The 21,112-nt window shown below is 39.6% G+C and overlaps 3 protein-coding genes across 3 annotated transcripts in view; all 3 read right to left on the reverse strand.

The window, feature by feature from the left end:
• Nucleotides 1-7: 7 nt before the first annotated feature.
• Nucleotides 8-7,727, reverse strand: rabep2 (rabaptin, RAB GTPase binding effector protein 2). The gene is made up of 12 exons (XM_007574215.2): nucleotides 7,449-7,727; nucleotides 4,615-4,770; nucleotides 3,894-3,976; nucleotides 3,445-3,822; nucleotides 3,272-3,367; nucleotides 2,861-2,959; nucleotides 2,184-2,297; nucleotides 1,983-2,061; nucleotides 1,844-1,855; nucleotides 1,534-1,688; nucleotides 880-996; nucleotides 8-766 (listed from the first exon to the last, which is right to left on the reverse strand). The coding sequence occupies exons 1-12, from the start codon at nucleotides 7,471-7,473 to the stop codon at nucleotides 662-664; spliced, it is 1,419 nt and encodes a 472-aa protein (XP_007574277.1). The 5' UTR covers nucleotides 7,474-7,727; the 3' UTR covers nucleotides 8-661.
• Nucleotides 7,728-9,140: 1,413 nt separating this feature from the next.
• On the reverse strand, nucleotides 9,141-16,766 carry LOC103153336 (uncharacterized). The gene is made up of 12 exons (XM_007574216.2): nucleotides 16,472-16,766; nucleotides 15,953-16,064; nucleotides 13,461-13,554; nucleotides 13,253-13,307; nucleotides 13,010-13,150; nucleotides 11,724-11,884; nucleotides 11,376-11,474; nucleotides 11,143-11,288; nucleotides 10,630-10,801; nucleotides 10,429-10,541; nucleotides 10,016-10,100; nucleotides 9,141-9,938 (listed from the first exon to the last, which is right to left on the reverse strand). The coding sequence occupies exons 1-12, from the start codon at nucleotides 16,587-16,589 to the stop codon at nucleotides 9,879-9,881; spliced, it is 1,356 nt and encodes a 451-aa protein (XP_007574278.1). The 5' UTR covers nucleotides 16,590-16,766; the 3' UTR covers nucleotides 9,141-9,878.
• A 743-nt stretch (nucleotides 16,767-17,509) lies between these two features.
• nudt9 (nudix (nucleoside diphosphate linked moiety X)-type motif 9) overlaps nucleotides 17,510-21,112 on the reverse strand; it is a 7,289-nt gene continuing 3,686 nt past the window's right edge. The window contains exons 6-8 of the mRNA XM_007574217.2: nucleotides 19,991-20,137; nucleotides 19,592-19,676; nucleotides 17,510-19,499 (exon numbers count right to left, since the gene is read on the reverse strand). Coding sequence (XP_007574279.1) covers nucleotides 19,354-19,499; nucleotides 19,592-19,676; nucleotides 19,991-20,137 — 378 coding nt within the window. The 3' untranslated portion in view covers nucleotides 17,510-19,353. The remainder of the gene's footprint in view (nucleotides 19,500-19,591; nucleotides 19,677-19,990; nucleotides 20,138-21,112) is intronic.

Consider the following 21,112-nt stretch of genomic DNA (forward strand, 5'->3'; position numbering starts at 1 on the left):
AAGAGCTCTGAGCCGCAGAACTTTATTATACCTATTTGATTGTGACCTTAATGCTTGAGCAACATAATGTGACAACTTGTTTTTCATCTTCAGTGTGTAATAAAACAAACAAACAAAAAAAGATGCTACACATTTATAGTCCTCTACTAATACAACGCATTCGTTTTCTAATCTCAGTTCTCAAATTTAAAAGGTACGGGTTCCACGTCTACTCGCCCAATAAGTGACAACAAGTAGATTAATTACATATAAAAACAAAAATACATTAAAAAATCCTCTATTTTGCATTGCTTTATACATCCTTATTGCACTGAGCTGCATACAGGTCCTTCTTCACTCAGAAATATTGCTTAAATATGTAGAATCACTGCAGAGTCGAGTGTTGCGCAGACGAGTGTCAGTTTCATGAACAAAATTACGTTCAGGTTAGCGTTAGGAATGTGTTACCAGAAGTAAATATAAAAACGGTTCTCGATCAACCGTTTCATTAAGCTAGTGGAAAGCAGACGATACCGTCTGTGAGAGGTTCCAGTGTCTTAATGCGAAAAAGGAAATCAGTGTTGGATTATCTGGCCTGTCAGTTCGGCGCGTGGACCGTCTCGGTCTGGGCGATATGTTCGACGTTGGGCTTTGGTTTCCTGAGCTTTTCCTCCGCCGACGCTCACGAGGCGTCGGCCGGCTGAGCCTCCGCTTCGCCGACGCTCTCCCCCAGGATCTCCTTGACCTGTTCCAGATTCCCCGCCTGCCGGATCAACTCCAGTTTCACCTGGAGAGTAGAGAGAGAGACAGAGAGACGGAGGATGAGATGTCAGCGGGGGCACGTGCGAGGGCGGTTCTGACAGCTTACACCTCATCGCTGGGCATCGCTTCGTACCGCACCTGAAGCGACTGCGAGAGCTCGACGAAGTCCCTCTGCACGGTCTGGCTGGTGTCCACCTGAGAGCGGAGACTGATCACTTGGCTTCGGAGCTCCAGACACTGTTGGTGAAGAACGGCCTGAGAGCCAAAGAAATAGAGAAACAGAGTTTTACAAAAAAAAACCTCACTTTCCAGGTGGACAACGACCCTAAACATACAGCCAGAGCTGTACGAAAGGAAGATTTTGGATCAGTTGTCTCAAACTGCAGAACTGGGATCCCGATTTCAATAACTAGGTCATTAGCTGGACTCTCTAGAACTCGATTTCCTGCTGAGGAGGTAATTCAGACACATATTAAGTGTGTTATCTAAAAGTTGCAGGACCTGAGCCCACGGGGATAAAGTTTGAGACCCCACATTTAAATCAAAGCACATGTATCCATCAGAATGGCCTATTTAAAGCCTACCATCGTCAGCTCCTCTACACACAGCACATACAGATTTCACTAGTGTGACTAAATAGATTAGATTAGATCAACTTTATTGTCCCTGAGGGGCAATTGCAGATAAATACATTACAAATATAGTACACCACGACATCCATGTAGCACACAGTACTACCTCAAATAGCTGAAACCGCATCAAAATAAGAGTTTGTGATCAAGTTTTATTTACTTTATCATGAACGAGGCCTTTGTTCGAGCTCTGCAAATGAGTGAGCGCCACCCGCAGGGCGTCCAGTTCACTGCGGCAGGAAAGCAGCTGAGCCTGCAGCTGGTCCCTCTGAGCCTGGATCTTCTCCGTCTCCGTCCTCAGAGTGGACAGCTGCACTGCGGAGGCAATCACAAGCGCAGCTCCGTAACTTTACAGCCGTGAGACTTATTACTGCACAGATAGTTAACCAAAGGCGTTTAAAATGAAACAATATCCTTCAGGGGAGGTTAATTTGTGAGCAGGGTGACGATAAAGCATGATGTTCACTCACCTTCTAAAACATCTGATGACAGTGGTCATAATCAGCAGCGGCCACGAGGCGCGAAGGGAGTGGAAGAAATTATTTCAGCATTGCAAAAGTTAGCAGGATAATCACAGATTAGGAAAAAATAAATAAACTGTCCACGGACCGTTCTCCTCCGTCCGGCTGTCCAGCTGCTCCCTCAGATTGACGATCTCAATGCGAAGCCGCTCCTCACAGTGCGCCCCCTACAGGAATATGGTAAACTATAAAATATGTTTGAATTGATTTTATTTAACAAAAACAAATTGGGACAGCTCTTCTGAGTGAGGTGTTCTGTAAGAGAGTGTTTTAAAAATGGTGGATTTACATGCTGTGCGCTCGAGAGGGACGACATGGAGTCTGGTAAGCTCTCGTCAACCTCTTCTCCCTTCAGCCTGGACAATTCACAGCACATTTTCCGCTGAGACAGGGACAGCTCTGCCTGCACGGGAGAAAAGAGCGAGGTTGGTTTCAGGCATTTAGAAGCGCACTTTATTTTTATTATGCATTCCCTAAAAAAAAAAAAAGAAAGAAAAAAAAGATGCCCTTTATGTTCAAGGAGAAAATAATGCTCATGATTGAGGATTGCAATTTTAATTAAAGGGGTATTTCACGGAGTTTAAATTGATCTAAAATGCATTTAATCGCCCCTATGAACGCGAGTTCAAAAACTCCAATTTGAGGTTTATGAAACCCTTACTTTATTTGGAAAAAATGCTGTTTTTTAATAGTTTATTTTAAAATATATATCGCTAAACATATTATTTATAAAGTTCCTGACGCATGCTTCTGATACGTCACATAATATGAAAGTTACACACGTGCAGAATCTGATTTGGAAGGTGAACAGGCATGTTTAGGTTCTGTCTGGTCCAGTAAGTGGAGGAGGATGCAGACAGCTATTATTATATGATCATAATGAATATGTAAATATATTATAATCAACAGTAATTTTTGCAACACTTTCATTAGACAAATTTTTCAGATCAGTGTTGTTATACTCACCAGCCGGCTCTGCACAGCACTCTGCGATTGGCTGAAGGATTTCTGTAAATCCTGCAGCAGCGTCTCTGACGCCTGGACCTGAGACTGGAGCAGCGAGACCTGAACACCAACAAACAACTTTTATTCAAATGTGCACATTTCTGGCAGACGAAGCTGATTAACTCTGGAGATGCACCAATCAGAAAACATCCAATTTTCACTGCACAAATGTGCTGTGCTGTTCTTAATTGAGGCCACACTTTGGAATCACACAGAAAATTAAGCAATTTTTTACTGTATTACATATCATCTCTTGTTTATGCATAAATGAGGATGCAAAAATAATACGCTTTAAACAAACAGCAGCACAAAAAACATGATCACACATCGTATCATCGAATCATATCAGCCAATCAGAGCAGTGTGTCCCACCTGTTTGTGGGTTTGGTGGGTGTGTGTATCCAGTTCTCTCTCCAGCTCCTCCTTCTCCGCCTGCAGCCGGCTCACTTCCCCTCGCAGCTCCGACAGCTGCCAAACACAGCACAGGTTTACTAAAACCCTCTGACCTGCCGCCGCCCAAGAGCCAGACGCTGCCGTCTCCGGACCTGCGCGTTCATGGCGTCCCAGTCGCTGTGCGTTACGAGGCGGTGTCCGGCTGGCGGCAGGTAGATGGCTTCAGGAACCAGCGTTCCCGTGGAAACCAGTGAATCCGTGTCGTCCTGAGCAAGGAGCTTTCTGGGCAGAGACGGCGTGTCCAGGGAGAACGAGGACAGCGACGCCGAGTCACAGTTCTGTAGTGAGAAATAACCCTCGGCCGAGAGTGGCGAGCCCTCTCCTTCTGCCGCCGTCTCCGACTCTGCGGGTCGACTTCGCGTTTGGTCCGCCGGCGAAGCCCCTTCATCCTCTTTCGAGCTGTTGACAGCCGGCGCTGGAGAGTCATTAGTGGAGACGTCGGCGTCGCCCCGGCCCTTCCTGCTGCTGGTCTGATAGACAGAAAACAATCGATGAGATTCAGACTAAAATACATAAAATATTAAAAGAGAAGCAAACTGACCGCACTGTGTCCACCGGTTCTCCTCCAGTCCACTGGCTGGGACTGCAGCACTGCTATCCTGGCTTCATACTGAGCTGCAGTCTCTGATGACGTGGAATAAACCAAAGATTATGAGGTCAAATCGGCAAACGTTTATCGCTAAAAATCAAGAATTGCTATTTTTATTGATCATCTGCTCACTAATATTTATTAGTAAAAAACAATTAAGCAAATGAAAAGCAAATAAAAATGTACTGATCCTGTTCTACTCTGAGAACAAATTAGAAGGCTTAGTTTAAATAAGAGATTAGTTTCAAAATATTAATTTAACTGTTGAAAGAATATATTATTTAGAATTATTTAGTCTCTCAGAAGCCTGAAGAAAGCCTCATTTTGACTTTCAATGTCTAACTTTAATTTAAGGTGGGAGAAACTAAACTAAATCTTAGAAATGACGTGTGGACAATGCAAACTAAAACATTTATCAAATCTAATTTCTATTCAAAGGTGATAGTTGGACTGATCATCCAAACAGAAACAGGTTTGGGGTAATAAAAAAATCTAATGCCCTATTAGGCAACTAATGAAAATAATTTTCTGTTATGCTTTTCTAAATCCCGTTTAGACTAACAGGGTCCAAAAATGTCAACAAGATATGACTTTAGTTGCAGCTCATAACTTTAGCTGTGTAAACTTTTAGAGCAATGTAACCAAAATAGTGCAAACACACACAGCTCCTGACCTCTGAGCGCCTCCTGCAGAGACTGTATCTCCTCATCACATTGTTTCTGCAGCTCGGCCAGTTCCTCCTGTTTGCTCAGCTCGCAGATGGTCGCCACGCCCTGCCAGTGCTCAGCCTGGGCCTGGTACTCAGCTAGCTGGGCCTGCAGGCTCGCCACTGAAAACCACACACAGAGTTATCGTTTATTACACTTCCCCACAGGAAATCTGATACGCAGTAATGTCCATATGTTGACACTCCTGGGAGAAATCGGGAAATGTATGAATCTGTTACTTTAGTTGCATAATTTCACACAGAAAATGTTATTTTCTATTATTTTAATGTGTTTGCTCTCTGTCATTTCGACGGCTTATAGTTCGCACTCCTGACGACTTGGAGGAGATGCGCAACTTTACGCACAGAGTGCATGGTGGAGGTAACTAAATCTGTTTAAAAACGAATACTGACAGCTGACAGTGTGCAGATGAACCACCGGTGCATGATGCAGAATTGCCTGTGGGATGAGGAAACCCCCGTTCAGAGAGATGACTTCTGATCACTTCGATAGGGCAGATGTTCCCCGATTTCAAAACTTTGAAGTGGCAATTGTAATTCCAGTCCCACAGCAGAGTGCAGATTTATCTGCTCGATGATCCTAGTAATAATGTTTGGTTTATTTTTGAGCGAATAAAAACAACATTGCACAATAAAATATTTCTTGTGTTTTTATTTAATTTTTTTATTTATTTATTTTTTTTATACTCGGATCCAATTTGACAATTTTGGCCACAGGGCAAAGACTGCAGTACTTTAGACCAACATAAAAACATTAAAATAAAGAAATGAATGAAAGAAAAACTCTTATTAGCCTGAAAGCAGACAAAAAAAAACATGTTCAAATGCTAGCATTATGTTTTAAATGCTGAATAGTTTAATTTATGCTAAAATCTAAATATAAAGTTAATACAAACCAGGATGTTATTAAATGATAATGTGTTACAAACCCCAGATTTCAGCTATCACCCATGATTAAAGAAAAAAAACTTTACACGTAGCTCATTAAAACCAATATTTTATTTAGTGGAAATAAAGTCTCAGCAGAACTGAGACAAATCTGCACATGCTGGCAAATTATTACAACATGTTTTGATTTTCTCTTTAATTTCCACCTACTTAATAAATTCAAAATCTTTTGATTTAATTATACACAAACTGGTATTTCAATAAGAAATTAAGAAGTCAAACTCTTATTTTGAGCTCTTAAAAAATCTATATATTGAAAATAATTTGATGACTAGTGCACCACTATCATTGCAGAATGCATAATTCTTTCTAAATTAATGTAGTTCATGTCAAAACTCGATCACATAAGACTTATTAAATAACATCACAGGTAAAATTACTTTTAGAGTAAAATTTTACTTTTTAGACGTGAGAGATCACTGTTTAAGGGAAACTGCACATGGTGAAATGTCTCCATAATTTGACATGCAGATGATGCTTGGAGTCTTTTGGAAAGCCTAAACAGGATTACAAATCTAAACAATAGAAAAAGAAAAGTGCAAAGCAGGTTTAACTTCAATATTTACCCAGCTATTTTCTATAAACATTACAACTCACCCAGGATATTAAAACAGGAGACCAAACACTAACTGCAGCCACAATTCACTCCTTGCTGAATGGGCTTCAAATCCTCTCAAAGCTGTGCTTATCCCTGTGCTGCTTTTATCACACTTTTCCCTTCCACAAAATTTGCCATCACAATGCTTAAATACAGTCTTCTGCCAAGAACCAGATTCTTTAGCAATGACCGTTTATAACTTCCACTCCATGTGAAAGACTGCTTGACAGACAGCTGTCAAGTCAGCACTCTCCATGACTATAGGCCATACCATAACAATTTTCTAAAAAAAAATGCCAATGCCAAATGCCAGTTTTTAATTAGCTATAACCCAAAATGATAAAAAAAAATTGAATAACACTTGAAATACAAGATGTTCTTGTATATGGAATATCTTTCTGAACTGAACAATAGAAATGATATTGGATAATATTCTCATTCCCTGAGATGCACCTGGATATGTCACATCAAACATGACGCATTTTAAATCTGTTTTTCATTTACAATTAGAAACAAGTACTTTAGCTATTTGTGACAACAGATTTCAGGTGGACAGCTTTGTAAAAAGGGAAAAATATAATCACCGTTTATGTTTTAACAAAACTACTAAAATACAAACTGCAAAAGACTTTTATTTTAAGGCATATTTTAAGACACCTAAACAAGCATTTGAGGAATTTTTACTTTATTTCATGATAAGCAACAGGTAATCTTGACTTTCAAAATAGCACAGCTAGTAAAAGAAGATGTAAAAATAACCAAACTTTACACAGAAAGGTTTCACATTTCTAAAACTTCATTTAATGCATCAGTAACCATTCAAAAACATGCAATTATAGGCATTTTCGCTTCCACTTCTCATTTACTTTCGGAATCGCTTCTCCTTTTGTCAGGTGTGGGTAACTGGTTTAAAAACTAATATTTAATGTTACTTTGCGTCATTACTAACTCTTATAGTTAGTAATAAAGCAAATATTTTATAAAACTGTCTTCCAATGTATCAATTTTGTTAGCTGGATGTATTAGCTGCTGCCTAGCCGCTGCAGTTAATTTCAATGGTCAATCATGCTAACAGGCCGTTTATCTGATAATGTAAGCAAGCTAAAGCTTTAACCCGACACTAGAAACAAGCCAACATTTAAAAATAAATTAAAACTCAAGCTTTAAATCTAATTACACTGTCTCGCAATTGTTTGTGAGAGCAGATTAGAGTTAAACCTGTTGCTTTTAGTACCTGTGTCTTCCTTCTCCGAACTCATCTTCTCATCAGACAGCTCAATAACAAACCGAACATGGGCGAGAAATAAAAAAAAATGAAAAAACGAAGAAAAACACGAGTATTAACAGTTCCTAAAGTCCGCTTCAGTCATTTTGTAGGAGGGCGAGGGTTTGGTGTGGAAAGCATTAGTTCAGGAAACAACTTTCCCCGGTCTGAGCCTGCGGAAAACACGTCAACCTCCTTCCTGTTCACAAAGTCCTGACCCTGGATGCCATTCAAGCAAACACTCAGAAAGAAGCCAGGAAAAGTGTTTATTATTTCACTGTATCTATGAGATATTAAATATGTAAGAGTTTTATTGCGGGAGTTACTTTTAAATACTATAAATTTTACTTGGAGAAAATTTTGTAAATGTATATTTGTAGCAGTTTCTTTAGAATAAGCAGACAAAATATACAGAACAGAGTTGCTAAACATCTTTAAAATTGAAAGCTTGCATTTTATGACGCACCCAATCCCCCTTTTAAAATCATGAGTTAACTGGTTAACCATTCCCTTGGTTTATTTTTTGCCAGCCACACCCAGGACCTGATTAGTGCCAGATTCAAGAAGTCATATAAATAGAATCTGCCTGACAACACGAATATTATGCTTTTTGCAAATAACTTTATTTGCTAAATGGCAGAACAATAGGAGCTTTTTAAGACTTAATTAGTTCCTGATTTGATTCAAATATTTGGGCATCATTCAACAAGCTCTCTAGAATAGTTTGCTGAAATTCTGGCCCATTCCTCCTGTCAGAATTGCTTCGAGTCACATTTGTAGGCTGCTTCACTGACATTTTCAACCCAGTTAACCAGTTTTCAGTTGTGCTGAGGTCAGTGTGTTATAGCCACTCCAAAACATCGACTTTGTCATTAAGACACTTTGCAACTAATTTGGAAGTATGCTTCAGGTCATTATCCAGTTTGAAAACTCATCTGGCTGTCTTTTAAATATTTCCACACAGTACGAGTAGTTTTCCATGACGTGATTCATTTTGTGAAGCGCACCAGTCCCTCCTGCAGCAAAACACTCGCACCCCGTTCCAACAGAAAGTTGCAAATCAAAGATATATGCTGGATTTTTAGAAATTGTGAGACTAATTTTAATGGAAACTTATGACTAATTTAAGTTTGGTAAATTACCCCCTAAAAAGTCTAATTTAATCTAGTTCCAGCTATGCTTTTACAAACTAATTTTACCTCCAGAAACTTTCATTACCACTGAAAGGCGTTACATTTGAGTCCGTCATTTTTTTTTTTTTGACGTTTTATAAGGTGACCACATAACTAAAGCCTCTGAAAACAGTAACACCATCAGGTTTTTGTAGGTGCTAAAAATGGTAACCCTTAAAAGAATGGAGGGAACAAGATTACTCGCTTGTTTCACACTTGAATTAGTCAATTCCAGACTTTCCAGTCCTCGTTTATCTTGAATGTCTGATATTTTTATCTCATGATCTTAGGAATTAGCTCCAGATACACAAGCTTTTTCACCGCCTTATTACAGAACTACATGAATCGAGAATAAAACTGGAGCATGACACACTGGGACCTCAGGTGGGTGTAGGGAAACTGCAAAAATACCTCAAGGATGTTTCACTCCAAAAATTACTTGAGCCTGCTCATGTGATTTTTCAAATAAAACTCTTTGAAGGCTTTTATAGCTTTATTCTTTACAGTATGTGGTCTTTAATCTTTCTGGTCTCCTTTATTAAATCATTAAATGAGTGTAACCCAACTTAAGTACAGATAAATAATGATAAAAGCCCTTAAGGTGGTGTGTATGAATACACATTTTCTCCCAGATCCTTCTTGATTGAACCGTTTATTTAGTTATTTAAATCACGACAAGGTGGAGAGAAAATCAAAAAGTTGAAATGCAATCCTATGCAATTCCATGACTGCTGGCAAACAATCAGAACTGCAGAAGTTTTAATTGATTATTCTACTTACTAAACTACAGATATTTTTAGGGATTATACAAATTTGTGACATCTTGATGAAAAAATATTGTATAAAATTCTGGGTAACACCCTCAAAGTTGAAAATGTTTACAAAGAGACTCAATTCAGTGCTATATGTTGCTATAAATAGCTTCAACGTCTTTGTGTTATAGAGTGGTTCACACCTGAATTACCTGGAAAAGGACAGAGGCACAGAACTCAGACAGGAAATGCTCAGAAGAAATAAGATCAGTAACAAGTTCATGTCATGTACAGGTAGAATAGTGTAAAAGTTCATGTAACAGGCTGTACCCAAGTCAATGCACCAGATCATGGAGGGGTTTTCCGTTGAATGCCACGTATATTTGGAATAAAAAGAAAGACACGTATTTGAGCTGGTGTGGAATCTTGGCAAGTTGGTCCCAAGTCATTGCGAGGAACTTTTTTTCTTTTTTTCTTTACAAGTCCATGTCATGATCACTAACACTCTGGCGCAGATATTCCTCATAGAGATTTTTCTAGAGGGAGAAAACAAAACGTTAAAACCCAAACCCATCATTCCCCGCCATGACCAGGTCAAAGTGGATCAAGATACCTTTTTGGTCTTAACCACCTCCTGAATGTATTCGAGCTTCTCCTGAAGCTGCCGTTTCTGTTTGCCTGACAGAGTCGGCCGAGTTCTGCAGACAGTCAAGAAAAAAAGGCCCCAATAATTCAGTTCCTTCCACTTTAAAATTAAACACTTCTTTGTATTGGTTTATCACATAAAATAAAAAATAAAAAAAGGAGTTGTTTGACTTGATGTTTTTTTCAATTTGGCTCCTATTTGAATTTTTTTTGTTTGTTTGTTTTACAATAACCAAACTTAGCACAAAAGGTTATACAAGCAAGAAAAAAAAACAACATAATTGCACATTTCTTGGGGAAAAGAAGAAAGAACAAACACTCAACAGTGACCGAGTTATATTTGATCAAACTGAAGGCACAGATGGTTCTGATGCCTCCTACCTGAGGGCAAAGCGAGCAACGATGAGCAGGAGGAAGGAGAGAAGGACCAGTCCACCGCAGGAATAAAGCTGCTGTTCCCCAGACAGGGAGTCAAATATTTTCACTACTGGAGTCTGTGCAACACAAAGAAACCACAAATTTTAGCCACACTTTTAAAAAATGGCAACAAAATGGTTGATTTTGCACCTGATGGACGCTCACCAGATACAGCGAGAGAGTCTCTCTGCCCTGTTGGCCCAGAGCCATGTCCAGTAGCTCTTTGGACAACGTCCCCAGCAACAGTAAGGCCAGCAGAGCCAGTGGGATGCAGAAACCCAACAGGGACAGGAAGCAGCTCTGGCAGCGGGCGCGTCTGTTCTGCAAACTGTTCTGCCTGTGGATCAAATGATCAGAGTTACACTCTGAAAGCATCACTGATCCAGGGAGCACTTCAAACATTTCCACAAATGTTCACCGATTTCCAAACTCAAATTTCCAAGGTCTTTCCAGACATCCGAGTTAAAAACGATCTCTACATTTGTTGCATGACTATTAAGTTTAATGATTTCAAAAAGACAAATTCCTTGCTTTTGTTGAACTCTCAAAAATATGTTAGAAGCCTGCTAAAAATCTGTATGTTATTAGTCTCAAAAATAAATAAAAGGTAATGAGACAAGTGGACCAATCAGAACAAAAATAGGATCATAGAAATAAGTTGTGAAGTGTGTTTTTCACCTGTCACTGATGAGTTTATCCGTGATGGCCTCGCAGATGAGCTCACAGTCTTTCTCCAGGGAGTTGAGGGTGTTCTGGACCGTCTGGTTGATGGTTTTCTCGATGGCACGACAGACCTCCTCAATCTGGTTCACACAGCGACTGGGCTGGAAACAGAGGCACAGAAATGATAAATTAAAAAAAGTAATTAATGACTTAACATGCACATGTTTAATGTCAGAAATCTGACCTACCTTGTTGGGATTGGGAATGTAAATGGTGGGCATGTCGAACCCACATTTGTTGAGTCCTGGTCTTTTGCAGAGCTCCTGAACAATCTGCATCATTACTCTCTAACATAATTACAAAAACAAGTATTAATTAGTCAATCTGGAAGTGGATTCCATCAAATACCGCTTTACAGTCATCTACACTGTTCAGCCTAAACTGTTTGTTAAAAATGGTGGACCACACATTTGTTTCTACATGTGTGGTCCACCATTTTGAAAGAGAAAAATGTGGAAAAAGTGTAGCACATATGAATATTTTTCCCTCCACACCAATGCAGAAGAGCACCTGGACAGCTCTGTAGCTGAGTTTACCTGTCTGTCTGACTCTCCACCAGCTTCATCCGCCTTGCTCAGATAAAAGTGTAGCCGGTCGCCATGTTTTTCATTCAGGGACTCCACAATGTTGAGGGTGCGCTTGCACAGAGCCTGACCCATGGGGTCAAAGAAAACCAGGATAAGGTCACAAAGTTCTCCTGAAAGTAACAATAACAAAATACATTATTTTCCACAGAAGACAGAATCATCTAGCAAAAAAAAGGGTCACATGTATATATGATCAAGAGTAAATAAAGTAAATAAAACAATTGGATATTAGAGTACATCAATATATTGCTTAGTCACTCAGAAACAGAAGTCGGTACTTTGTAAGAGCTGGAGTAGAAAACTGGAGGTTTATCTTTTTCTTTGAGGCAATAAATGGTTTTGTTTACAAAAGAAAAGCAGAGAGAGCAAAGCTTCAGAAGAACCTGTTGTACTCATATTGAGCTGAACATGAGACGTAAATTCAGTAATTCAGTATTTCAAAGTAAATAAAATTAAGGCATATCTGAAAAAGAAACATGAAAACCCTTAAAATATTTTCACCTTTTATTTCTAAAGCATTAGCTGAAATGTTTGAAAAATCCTCTTTTTAATATACCAATAATTAATGTTATCCATAACAATTCCTATAAAAATACAATAACATAATACTGTAAGTAAGTTCAACTTTTTAAAATTTAACACCATGAAGGAAGCTTACATTTGTAATCCACGACTTTCTGCTTTCCATAAATATAAATGTATCTCAAAAACACAACTGACTCTTAAGGCTATTACTAAAAATGGGAAAGACAAGAAAACATGAGGTTCAAGTAGGCTAAACTTTTTTTTAAATCCTCATAAGTCAGGAGTAGACTATAAGAAAAAAAACATTATGATACACAAAACAAATGAAAAGTAGAAGGAATAGAAAGAAGGATAACAGGAATGAAGGAAAGCCTTTGAAAATGGAAAAGTGTTGAGGTTCCTCCAACCATTTCTTATTGCTACTATTAATTAAAATGTTTTCTTTCACACCTGCACATTTATTTATAATTTCACTTTTTCTGTAATATTGCTTAAATGCGTTTGCTAAGAACAATGTGCACATTTGGGAAACAGCTCTTACATTTGTTTAGAGAATAAATTGTTGATTTCTGCTGAGATTTAAACAACTGAATAGGGGAGGGAACCGCTTACAACACCAGGAAGTGGAACAATCCATCAGGCTAGAAGAAGGGCACTTTACCATGGAGGTCTAAGTCCAAATGATTGGAAGCATTTTTGTGTGAACCCACCCAGCCAGAGGATCACCTCGTCCACGTCAAAGGGATATTTCATATCTCCATCCACCAAGCCTGGAGAATCCACAAACGTCACCAGGCTGAACCGCTTCTGTCGCGATGTGCAGATCTCTGTGCTCAGGTACTCTGAAACACCTTGAGGAGAATTTAAAAGGTTGGATAACCATTTGAAAAATATCATAGTATATATATTTATATATATATAAAATTTTGGTGGTGATGAATCAAAATGCTCACCTTTGAACTCTTGCAGAGGCTTGAAATGTGGATATAGATGAAGGGTTGCATTTCCCTAAAGATGGAAACAAAACCACATTTTTGTCACTGTTCCTGCATTAATCTACTAATAACAATGACAGGAGGGTAGAAAAAAGAATGTGCGTGTTAATGCCTTGACCAACAACATTCCTGTTCCACAGAGATAATCTGCTGCTGTTGCGCTCACCGTGAGGGACTCTCTTTTGCGACCGCTTGTAACAAAGCTGAAGCCCTGCGTCTCGATAGCCACTCCAGTGCGCTGGATGTGCTCCTCCACATACCTGGGAACAGCAAATGCATGGGAGTGAAAATGTGGGGCAACTTAAAATGGATCACAGGAGACGAGGCCTGTTGAACTTTTCAGCACTTTGTCACATTACAACAACAAACGTCAGGGTATTTAATTAAGATCTAACGTGAAAACCCTAAACCAATTTCCCCACATCACATAGATTCCTAATTAAATTTGATTGGGCCAACCTAATCAGGGTTTCCCCCAGTCCCCAGTGTGTTATAAGCCTGGCGGCCCGCCATGCTTTACTAGCCTCGCCGCCAGGCTAAGCGTTGCTTGTTTACGTTTCAAGAAAAATAAATAGAAAAAAAAAAAATCGCGTTTTTTTTTAAGCCAGGCTGCAAGCGTCTCTGTTGCTCTGAGCATTTCACTAGCAGAGCAGATTTATCCTTAAGGATATGTTTATAATAGATAGGTTTATAGTTTATGCATTTAAACCCGACAGCGCGCGGACCAATCACACAGCTGGCGCCTCTGCGCTTTGGTTCGCGCGCTGCCGCTGCTTTACCTCAGCGGGATCGCGCGCGCCTCCTTTCACTCAAACTGGACACAGGCTGACCTGTATGGATATTTACATCAACTTACGGTGAGGAATTATGGTCCTTTGGAGAACTCTAGGTAAGAGTTTAAAACCCGCCGCGTTAGCTCTGGTTGCGCAGCTCAATGTGAACTGCAGGAATAACTTATAGCAAATTCAGAGGTGCGCGTTGTGGAGCGGTGAGAATGATTTATCTTCTTGATCGAACAATTATGTGCAGTGTTTAAGTCTCAAAGCGCTGCCCAGCGTGTGGCTCTGTGTTTGTCTTCCCTGTAAAGTTTATGTCTGTGGTCCCGGTTGGCCGGAGAGTTTGTGGATAACGAGCAGCGCTAACCTCATCATGCAGGTTCAACCCGGTGAGGAGCTTTAACGCTCTCTCCTCGGAGTCACGCATCACGCTGATTTTATATTATTTTATTATTATTTTTAGTATTATTTTTCCGGTTACACGATGCATCAAACTATATCAAATGCGTTGTCTATTTGGAGTTGATGCGCACGGAGATCGGAGAAACTCGTGTGACCGTCAGACACGGTCGAGTCCGATAAACTCGACCAACCAGAATAGTTTCTGTGACGATTAAAACTCAACAGACACGAAATGGAACAACTACTAAAGCCAAATCTCCCGTTTGTTGCGCATCTCTGCGCAGTGCAGCGGATTTATTCATTGTGCAGGGCCGGTCCAAGGCTGCATGAGGCCTTGCGCAGACTTTGACTTAGGGGCCCCTATAGCTGCTAAAATCATCAGCACTTCTAACAGCTTTTGTGTTAGAGTTAGTGAAATATGGCAGAAGAGAGTAGTTTAATTGGCCAGCATAAAAAGCAATAAGTTATGATCGCAGTTTACTAATTTTGATTTGTAAACTCAAAGATTAAACTCACAGCATCAGATTGTTGCTATGGTAACAAAACAATATGAATATTGTTATTTGAAGTTTTACAAAGTAAACTTGCCAGCTCCTTAAAATCTTGCATTTAAATGTTAAACAATTTAAAATCTTTTAATTTATGTATGCTGAAATTGAATCAAATTTAACAGCATTGATAATCTCAATAAACAAGCATTACATTTATGTATCTGTGGTCTGTTTTAAAATATTAGTGTTTATGGGGCCCCTAAAGCTCTTGGGGGCCTGATGGAGCTGCTGACTTAATTTGGATTAAAAAGAAGTGCAAATTTGTTGTTTTTAGACTAGTTGCAGGTTTAAATAGCATTTCACTGGAGATGTTTTCCTGTAACATATAATTACACATTAATACTTTAATATTTTCTGTCACCTTAACAACTTTTAATACAAAAACACGGTAGACTACCGGTGGACCACCGGTACGCCCCCACCACCGGGCTTAGCAAGTTTTCTGGGGGAAACCCTGCTAATGCATAAAAAACATTTGATTTCGTATTTCGTTTCTTGTACGCAGCGCATAACTATAGATGTCTAAGACTCTTGGTGTTTTTCTTTTAAAATGTAGCACACATGTTGTATGAGCCATTAAAAAAAAAAACAAGAAAAAACTTGTTTTATAAAGTAACCCTTGACTTGTCTACTTTGTTCTTTTGACTAAACGATGATGTTTGTTCACCAGTTTTATCTTGCAAACCTTTTAAATTACACACAGGTGGTGTCTATTCACTTCACTCAGGTGATTTCAGGAGGCCTTTGGTTGAGCTGGATTTCATTTAGTGGTATCAGAGTAGAACCAAGCTAAATACAAAGGCGGGTCACACTTTTAAGATTTTTCAATATAAAACCTTCAAAATTATGTTACCCTTTGTGTTAAACATACTCAATTCTAGTAAAATACATTGACGTTTGTAGAGGTCAAAGTGGACACCCATATTTACCAGTTGATGAAAGAGCTTTTGCCTGCTGAGTGGTTGCCCATCAGCATCACCGTGATTTTTTTCCTGGGTGGAAGTAGCTTCACACCAACAGATTCAGCCACTGGAATTAACCCTGTAGAAAATACAAAAACACAGGCAAAACTACTATTAGGATTTGTTTTATCGCTGGTTCTACTATAAAAAATAAAATATAGAAGTGATCATGTCTTCCCGTCCACAGGGCTAAGATTGAACCCTAAGGGATAAAACAAAAGCTGCTACACTTGCATTAAACAACGTAGTTGTCCAACAAAGTACTTTATGCAGGTTAAAAACAGAGGTGGCTAACTTGATTAGCATCGACCTTTCCAAGTGCAACGTCAGCCAAACTCACAAAATCCTTATTAGCAAGTAGCTAACACCTAGCTCCCGAAATACTCCAGCGCGTTACCGGGGTAACAACAAACTTTATCTCAAACACTGTAATTAAAAAAGGGCAGCTGCATTACTACCAGGTATTAATTAAGTGATGTAACCCACCGCTGTCCGCCTCCGTGTACAGCTGATGAATATCCCGCAAGATGCGCTCATCACAGGACACTCGGCCAGCCATGGAGTCCGCGTTAGCCGCACTTCGGCCTTTGACTTTTCCCGACATAACTGCACAGTGATGAGGTCAAAGAGTTGCAAAGGACCCCTACAGCTTTTACAAGTCCAGAACTAGATATGAGAGAACAGCCTGCTCTCTGATTTGAATCACCCCGGTCCGCTGAAAACCGGTGATGAGACGTTTCTCAGCCACGTCGTCAGCTTTGGGCGTCGTTTGTCTCAAAGACCTATGGGAAATGTAGTTTCCCTCTAAGCTGACTCGCAACACCTACCCGAACTGCTAACTTCAGTCTCCTCTACAGTATGTTAATGTTAAGTTTAAAAAAAATAAAAATAATAATAATAAATAAATAAAATTATGATTTAAATAACTGTTCTAATCAAAGATGACAGACAATGTCGTTTTGTTTATTTTCTTTTTAATTCTGTCTAAATATTTTGTAAAAGGAAAAAAATACAGTACCTGACAAATGTTATACAGTTTGAACTTTTTTACATTTTCCGTGCCACAAACACAAACTTTAAGATATATCTTTGGCATTTATGGGTCGGACAAACTAACACGATATCTAATTTTTGGGTCGGACAAACTAACACAATATCTAATATAGTCCTAATTTTAGCTATTATGGATGAGTGCAAGTCAAGTCAGTAAGAAGCAAGTCAATGTCACAACAATGTCAGAAGAGGTCTTATTTACAGTTTACCCACATAGAAAGCACATGAGGAAAGGCACTTTAGGCCAGATGAGACCAAACCTTTTGGCCTACAAACAAAACTATGTGTGGCGGAGAACATATGCTGCACAACATGCTGGACACGAGCATCCCTACAATGAAACATGGTGGTGACAGCATCATGCTGTGGGGCTACTGACACATGGAAGCTGGCAAGACTTGCAAAAATACTGAATAAAACATTAAAATATTTTAAAGTCTGACTACAATCATCACATTTAACATATTAATATCAAGGATCAGAGGTTTTATTTTGCACAGTCATGTATCACCCACACAAACAAAGCATTACATTTAGAAGCACAACTAGTGACTGTTCCAGCGCTCTTGGGTGCCCTCTATTGGTTCTGAGCAGTAAGCACCTGCTCGGTTTGTTTATTCTTGGGGCCAGCACTGCCATTAGAGTAAACCTCCAATTATAATTGGACATTAAACATTAAAGTGTCTAATGCAGCCCTGGCCAGAATCAGATGAAAGATTGGTCACAGTCTCCCTTCCTTCAACAGCAAATGCTATTAGTGCTTGAGTGGTTTGTAGATAAAAATCCTCTGTCTCTCTCTCTCTCTTTCTCTCTGTCTGCAAGAAGTGAAAAAGCATCTAAACAAGTGTGGGGAAAAAAAGCTTCCTTCTCTGGTCAAACAGCAGACTTTGTTCACTGACCTAAACATCACTTGAATATTGAACAACAGGCAAATGTGTGGCTAAAAACAAAACAAAAAAACATATTGGATTTGTGGCGCCCACTAGGACTGGCTCTTATTTAATTAGTGATTTCTTGTAAGAGGCTCCAGCTGGCGCCCCATTGCAGCTGGATTCTTCGGCTCTTCCTGTAACGCCCACTGATCAGCTGTATTCACCATGGTCCACACACTGAATTTATTTTAAACAACAGACTTTGGAGACGCAGGCTGTCAACCGAGAAACGGTCTTGGAATACATGGAAATTCTTCAGTCCTCAAGCTTTAGTCAGGAAGTGGTCCAATCAAAGCCCAGCCCTAAATTCAATTGAGAATCTGCTGTTTATAGCAGATGAGTGATGAGAAGCAAGTCTTACCACTCAGAGCATTGATGCTCTCTCCAATTTTTAAGATGGGTATTATTTAAGTGTAATAATCTGAGCTCATTAAATAAATTATATTTACATGAAAACCTGAGCAAGGTAAATATACCAGTGAATTTAATTTGATGAAAATAGTGTGTGTAAATCTGGTGCTGCTACAGACTGGTTACTTTACTTCAATTTGTTCTTACAACAAATAATTAGCCTTCAGTACCGACAGCAGGTACTAACCAACTGATAAAACCCCTGCATTTAAGCCAAACCTTATAATGCCTTTTTCTAAACTGAAGGAGATAACAGTAAATCACTTTAAAAGACAATTTTAATTGTCTAAACATGAAATAAGCCAGTTCCAGTAGCGGGAATGCGTTCTTTGTACAAAAACATACAATAATTTTCAGATGTAATTATAGGTAACTTTAGAGGTAGTTTTGAAGATCTTGAAGAGTTTTTAGGGTCTAAATGTTTGATAATTATGTGAGACAGTTTGAGACCCTGCAGAAATACACACCACACTTGTCAGATTTTTGTTTATTTAAATACTAAACCATGTTTCCTTTACCTTGCCCTTTACAGTAAGGTGGAAGAGCTCAAATGGTGACTATACCGACGTAAGGCGCAAAGCAGAATTTTTGGGGGGATTCAATAAATATGGCAACATAAAAGGTCACACTTTAAATCCTCCGTGGAGCCATTTGATCAAATGAATCGAAAAAGCATTACAATCTCTGACCATGGCTTTATCATAGATGTACATAAACCTTATAGATTTTACTTATCCTCGGGTTACAATACTTCTTTTTTCTTTTCTTTTCTTTTTGTTTGTTTGTTTTTCTCTTTTTGCCATGTCATGCCAACTGGTTAAACTCACTTTATGTTTTCCATTATCAGTTCAGAATATCATGAATGAATTAGTGGGAACGCTCCCATTAGCAGTCGTGCGTGCTGAATGGACGAGAGCTCTTCAGGCTCTGCTTTGCCTCATCGTAACGTCAGAGCAGCCTTTTGTCCCCCGATTACCAGTGGGCCTGCCGCTCTCTGGCAACCAGCTCCAAGAAGTGGGAGTGGCTCGCGTAGAGGCCGAAGGACGAGTCCACGTCCACCCACTGGACATGTCCTGCGTCATCGCCAGCCTGCAGAGGCAGCTCGCTCACACTGTCGCCTGCCAATCACAGGAATATTTAGAGGACGAGTGTGCACCTGTGGTGAAGGGTTTTAAGAAAGGGTTTCAAGAAAAACGCAAAAGAAACTTACCCGCTTCATCATGAAAGTTGACGACGACCGTCTCCATCCAGGCGTTGTCGGTGTTTCTTGGGTCATCAACATATCCTTTGTAGACCTGAAAGGAGACAGGTTTATCCAATATTGTTTGAGTACTTCCTCATATCCATTTTTGGTAACTGGATCTCTCGCACGTATTCAGAGCCCTTGAACTTTTTCACATTTTATGTTAAACCCACAATTTCCAATGGATTGTATGTCACAAATAAAAACAAAGCAGAATGTTTTGGGTTTTTTTTTTTGCTGTTTTTTTAATAAACTGATTTAGTTCTGGACTAGCTCTTGATATTCTGTGATCTAAACCATTCTATTGGAGGTTTTCTTCTGTTTTCTTAGCCAACATGTGATGACAAACCGTCACATTTTACTCACCTGAAACCCTGTAGACCCGAAGAGTTTTTGGATGCGTTTGTGGATGTCTTCCCTCTCTGACTGCTTTACAGAAAGCGAGTTCAGGGCTTCCTCCGAGAACTCCCGCTGCAACGTGAGGGAAACCTGTTCCCCTGGGTCCACCATCCCCTGTCAAAACCAGGATGTGCAGACCAAGATATATTTTCAGGATGAAAAAGCAAAAGGATAAAAAGAAAATGGCGTCAAAGCTTAATTTTCCTAACATTAGCCAGAGAATAAACAAGCATGAGTCGGGGGTGCCATAAAAATGTGAACGTTGCCTGAATATGATTAAGAGGTGAATTAGTGATGCCACGGCTTTTCTAATGAAGGAAACGGATCACAAGCACAACTTTTTTTTTTATTGTTTTTTGGCGGGCTTTTTTAGAACATCGATTCTAATCCTGCGGGCTGGATTTGAAACTTTTCAAGGAAAAAGGAAACAGAGAGTGAAAGTTATTGACCGAGATGCTCTGTTCCTCCACCGGCTCTCCGCGGGGATGAGTCATTTTTAAGTATGCAGATGACTCAGTCGTCATTAGCCTGCCTAACGATGAAGAAACGGGGCACGGCTCGGTGGTGGAGGACTTTGTTCGGTGGTGCGATGAGTCCTACTTACAGATTAAGATCTCAAAAACTAAGGATATGATCACTGATTTTCAGAAAATGACTGTTATGAAGGACCAGGCTGTGGAAGCTGTTGACGCCTACAAATATCTGGTCACAGTTATTGACAGTAAACTAAGGCAAACTGTGAGGCTGTATACAAGAAAGGGAACTCAGGAAACTGCCTTCATTCCACTTTGACAAAACCTTGTTGGTTCTATTTTTAATCGAGCCTTTATTGGATTGGTTCCATCTTTCCGCTCTGTGTCCTGGTTTGGTATTTTAACTCTTAAAAAGAAGAACTGCCTGAACCAAATAGAAAAACGGTCCAGTAAGTAGAAGGATGAGATGCAGCTAAACCCAGAATCATTTTACTTCGGGTAGGTGAGGAGGTTATCCACACCCATCTTAGAGAGATCCGTCTCATCCTCCGCACTGCGAGTTCAGGCTCCTCCCATCCGAACGCAGATATTTCATCATAAAATGTAAAATTAAGCT

This window comes from Poecilia formosa, unplaced genomic scaffold (genome assembly GCF_000485575.1).
Source record: "Poecilia formosa unplaced genomic scaffold, Poecilia_formosa-5.1.2 Scaffold346, whole genome shotgun sequence".
Lineage (NCBI taxonomy): Eukaryota > Metazoa > Chordata > Actinopteri > Cyprinodontiformes > Poeciliidae > Poecilia > Poecilia formosa.

Bases quoted from the DNA above. Each gene is read 5' to 3' on its own strand.
- rabep2 (XM_007574215.2), bottom strand. From the start codon at position 7,473: ATGAGTTCGGAGAAGGAAGACACAG. The intron at 3,977-4,614 runs GTCAGGAGCTGT...CCACGTCATCAG, and splicing joins TCTGCAGGAGGCGCTCAGAG to AGACTGCAGCTCAGTATGAA. The intron at 3,823-3,893 runs GTCAGTTTGCTT...TCTGTCTATCAG, and splicing joins GAACCGGTGGACACAGTGCG to ACCAGCAGCAGGAAGGGCCG.
- LOC103153336 (XM_007574216.2), bottom strand. From the start codon at position 16,589: ATGTCGGGAAAAGTCAAAGGCCGAAGTGCGGCTAACGCGGACTCCATG. The intron at 16,065-16,471 runs GTGGGTTACATC...TATTTTCTACAG, and splicing joins GTACACGGAGGCGGACAGCG to GGTTAATTCCAGTGGCTGAA. The intron at 11,885-13,009 runs GTGGGTTCACAC...TGTTACTTTCAG, and splicing joins CGAGGTGATCCTCTGGCTGG to GAGAACTTTGTGACCTTATC.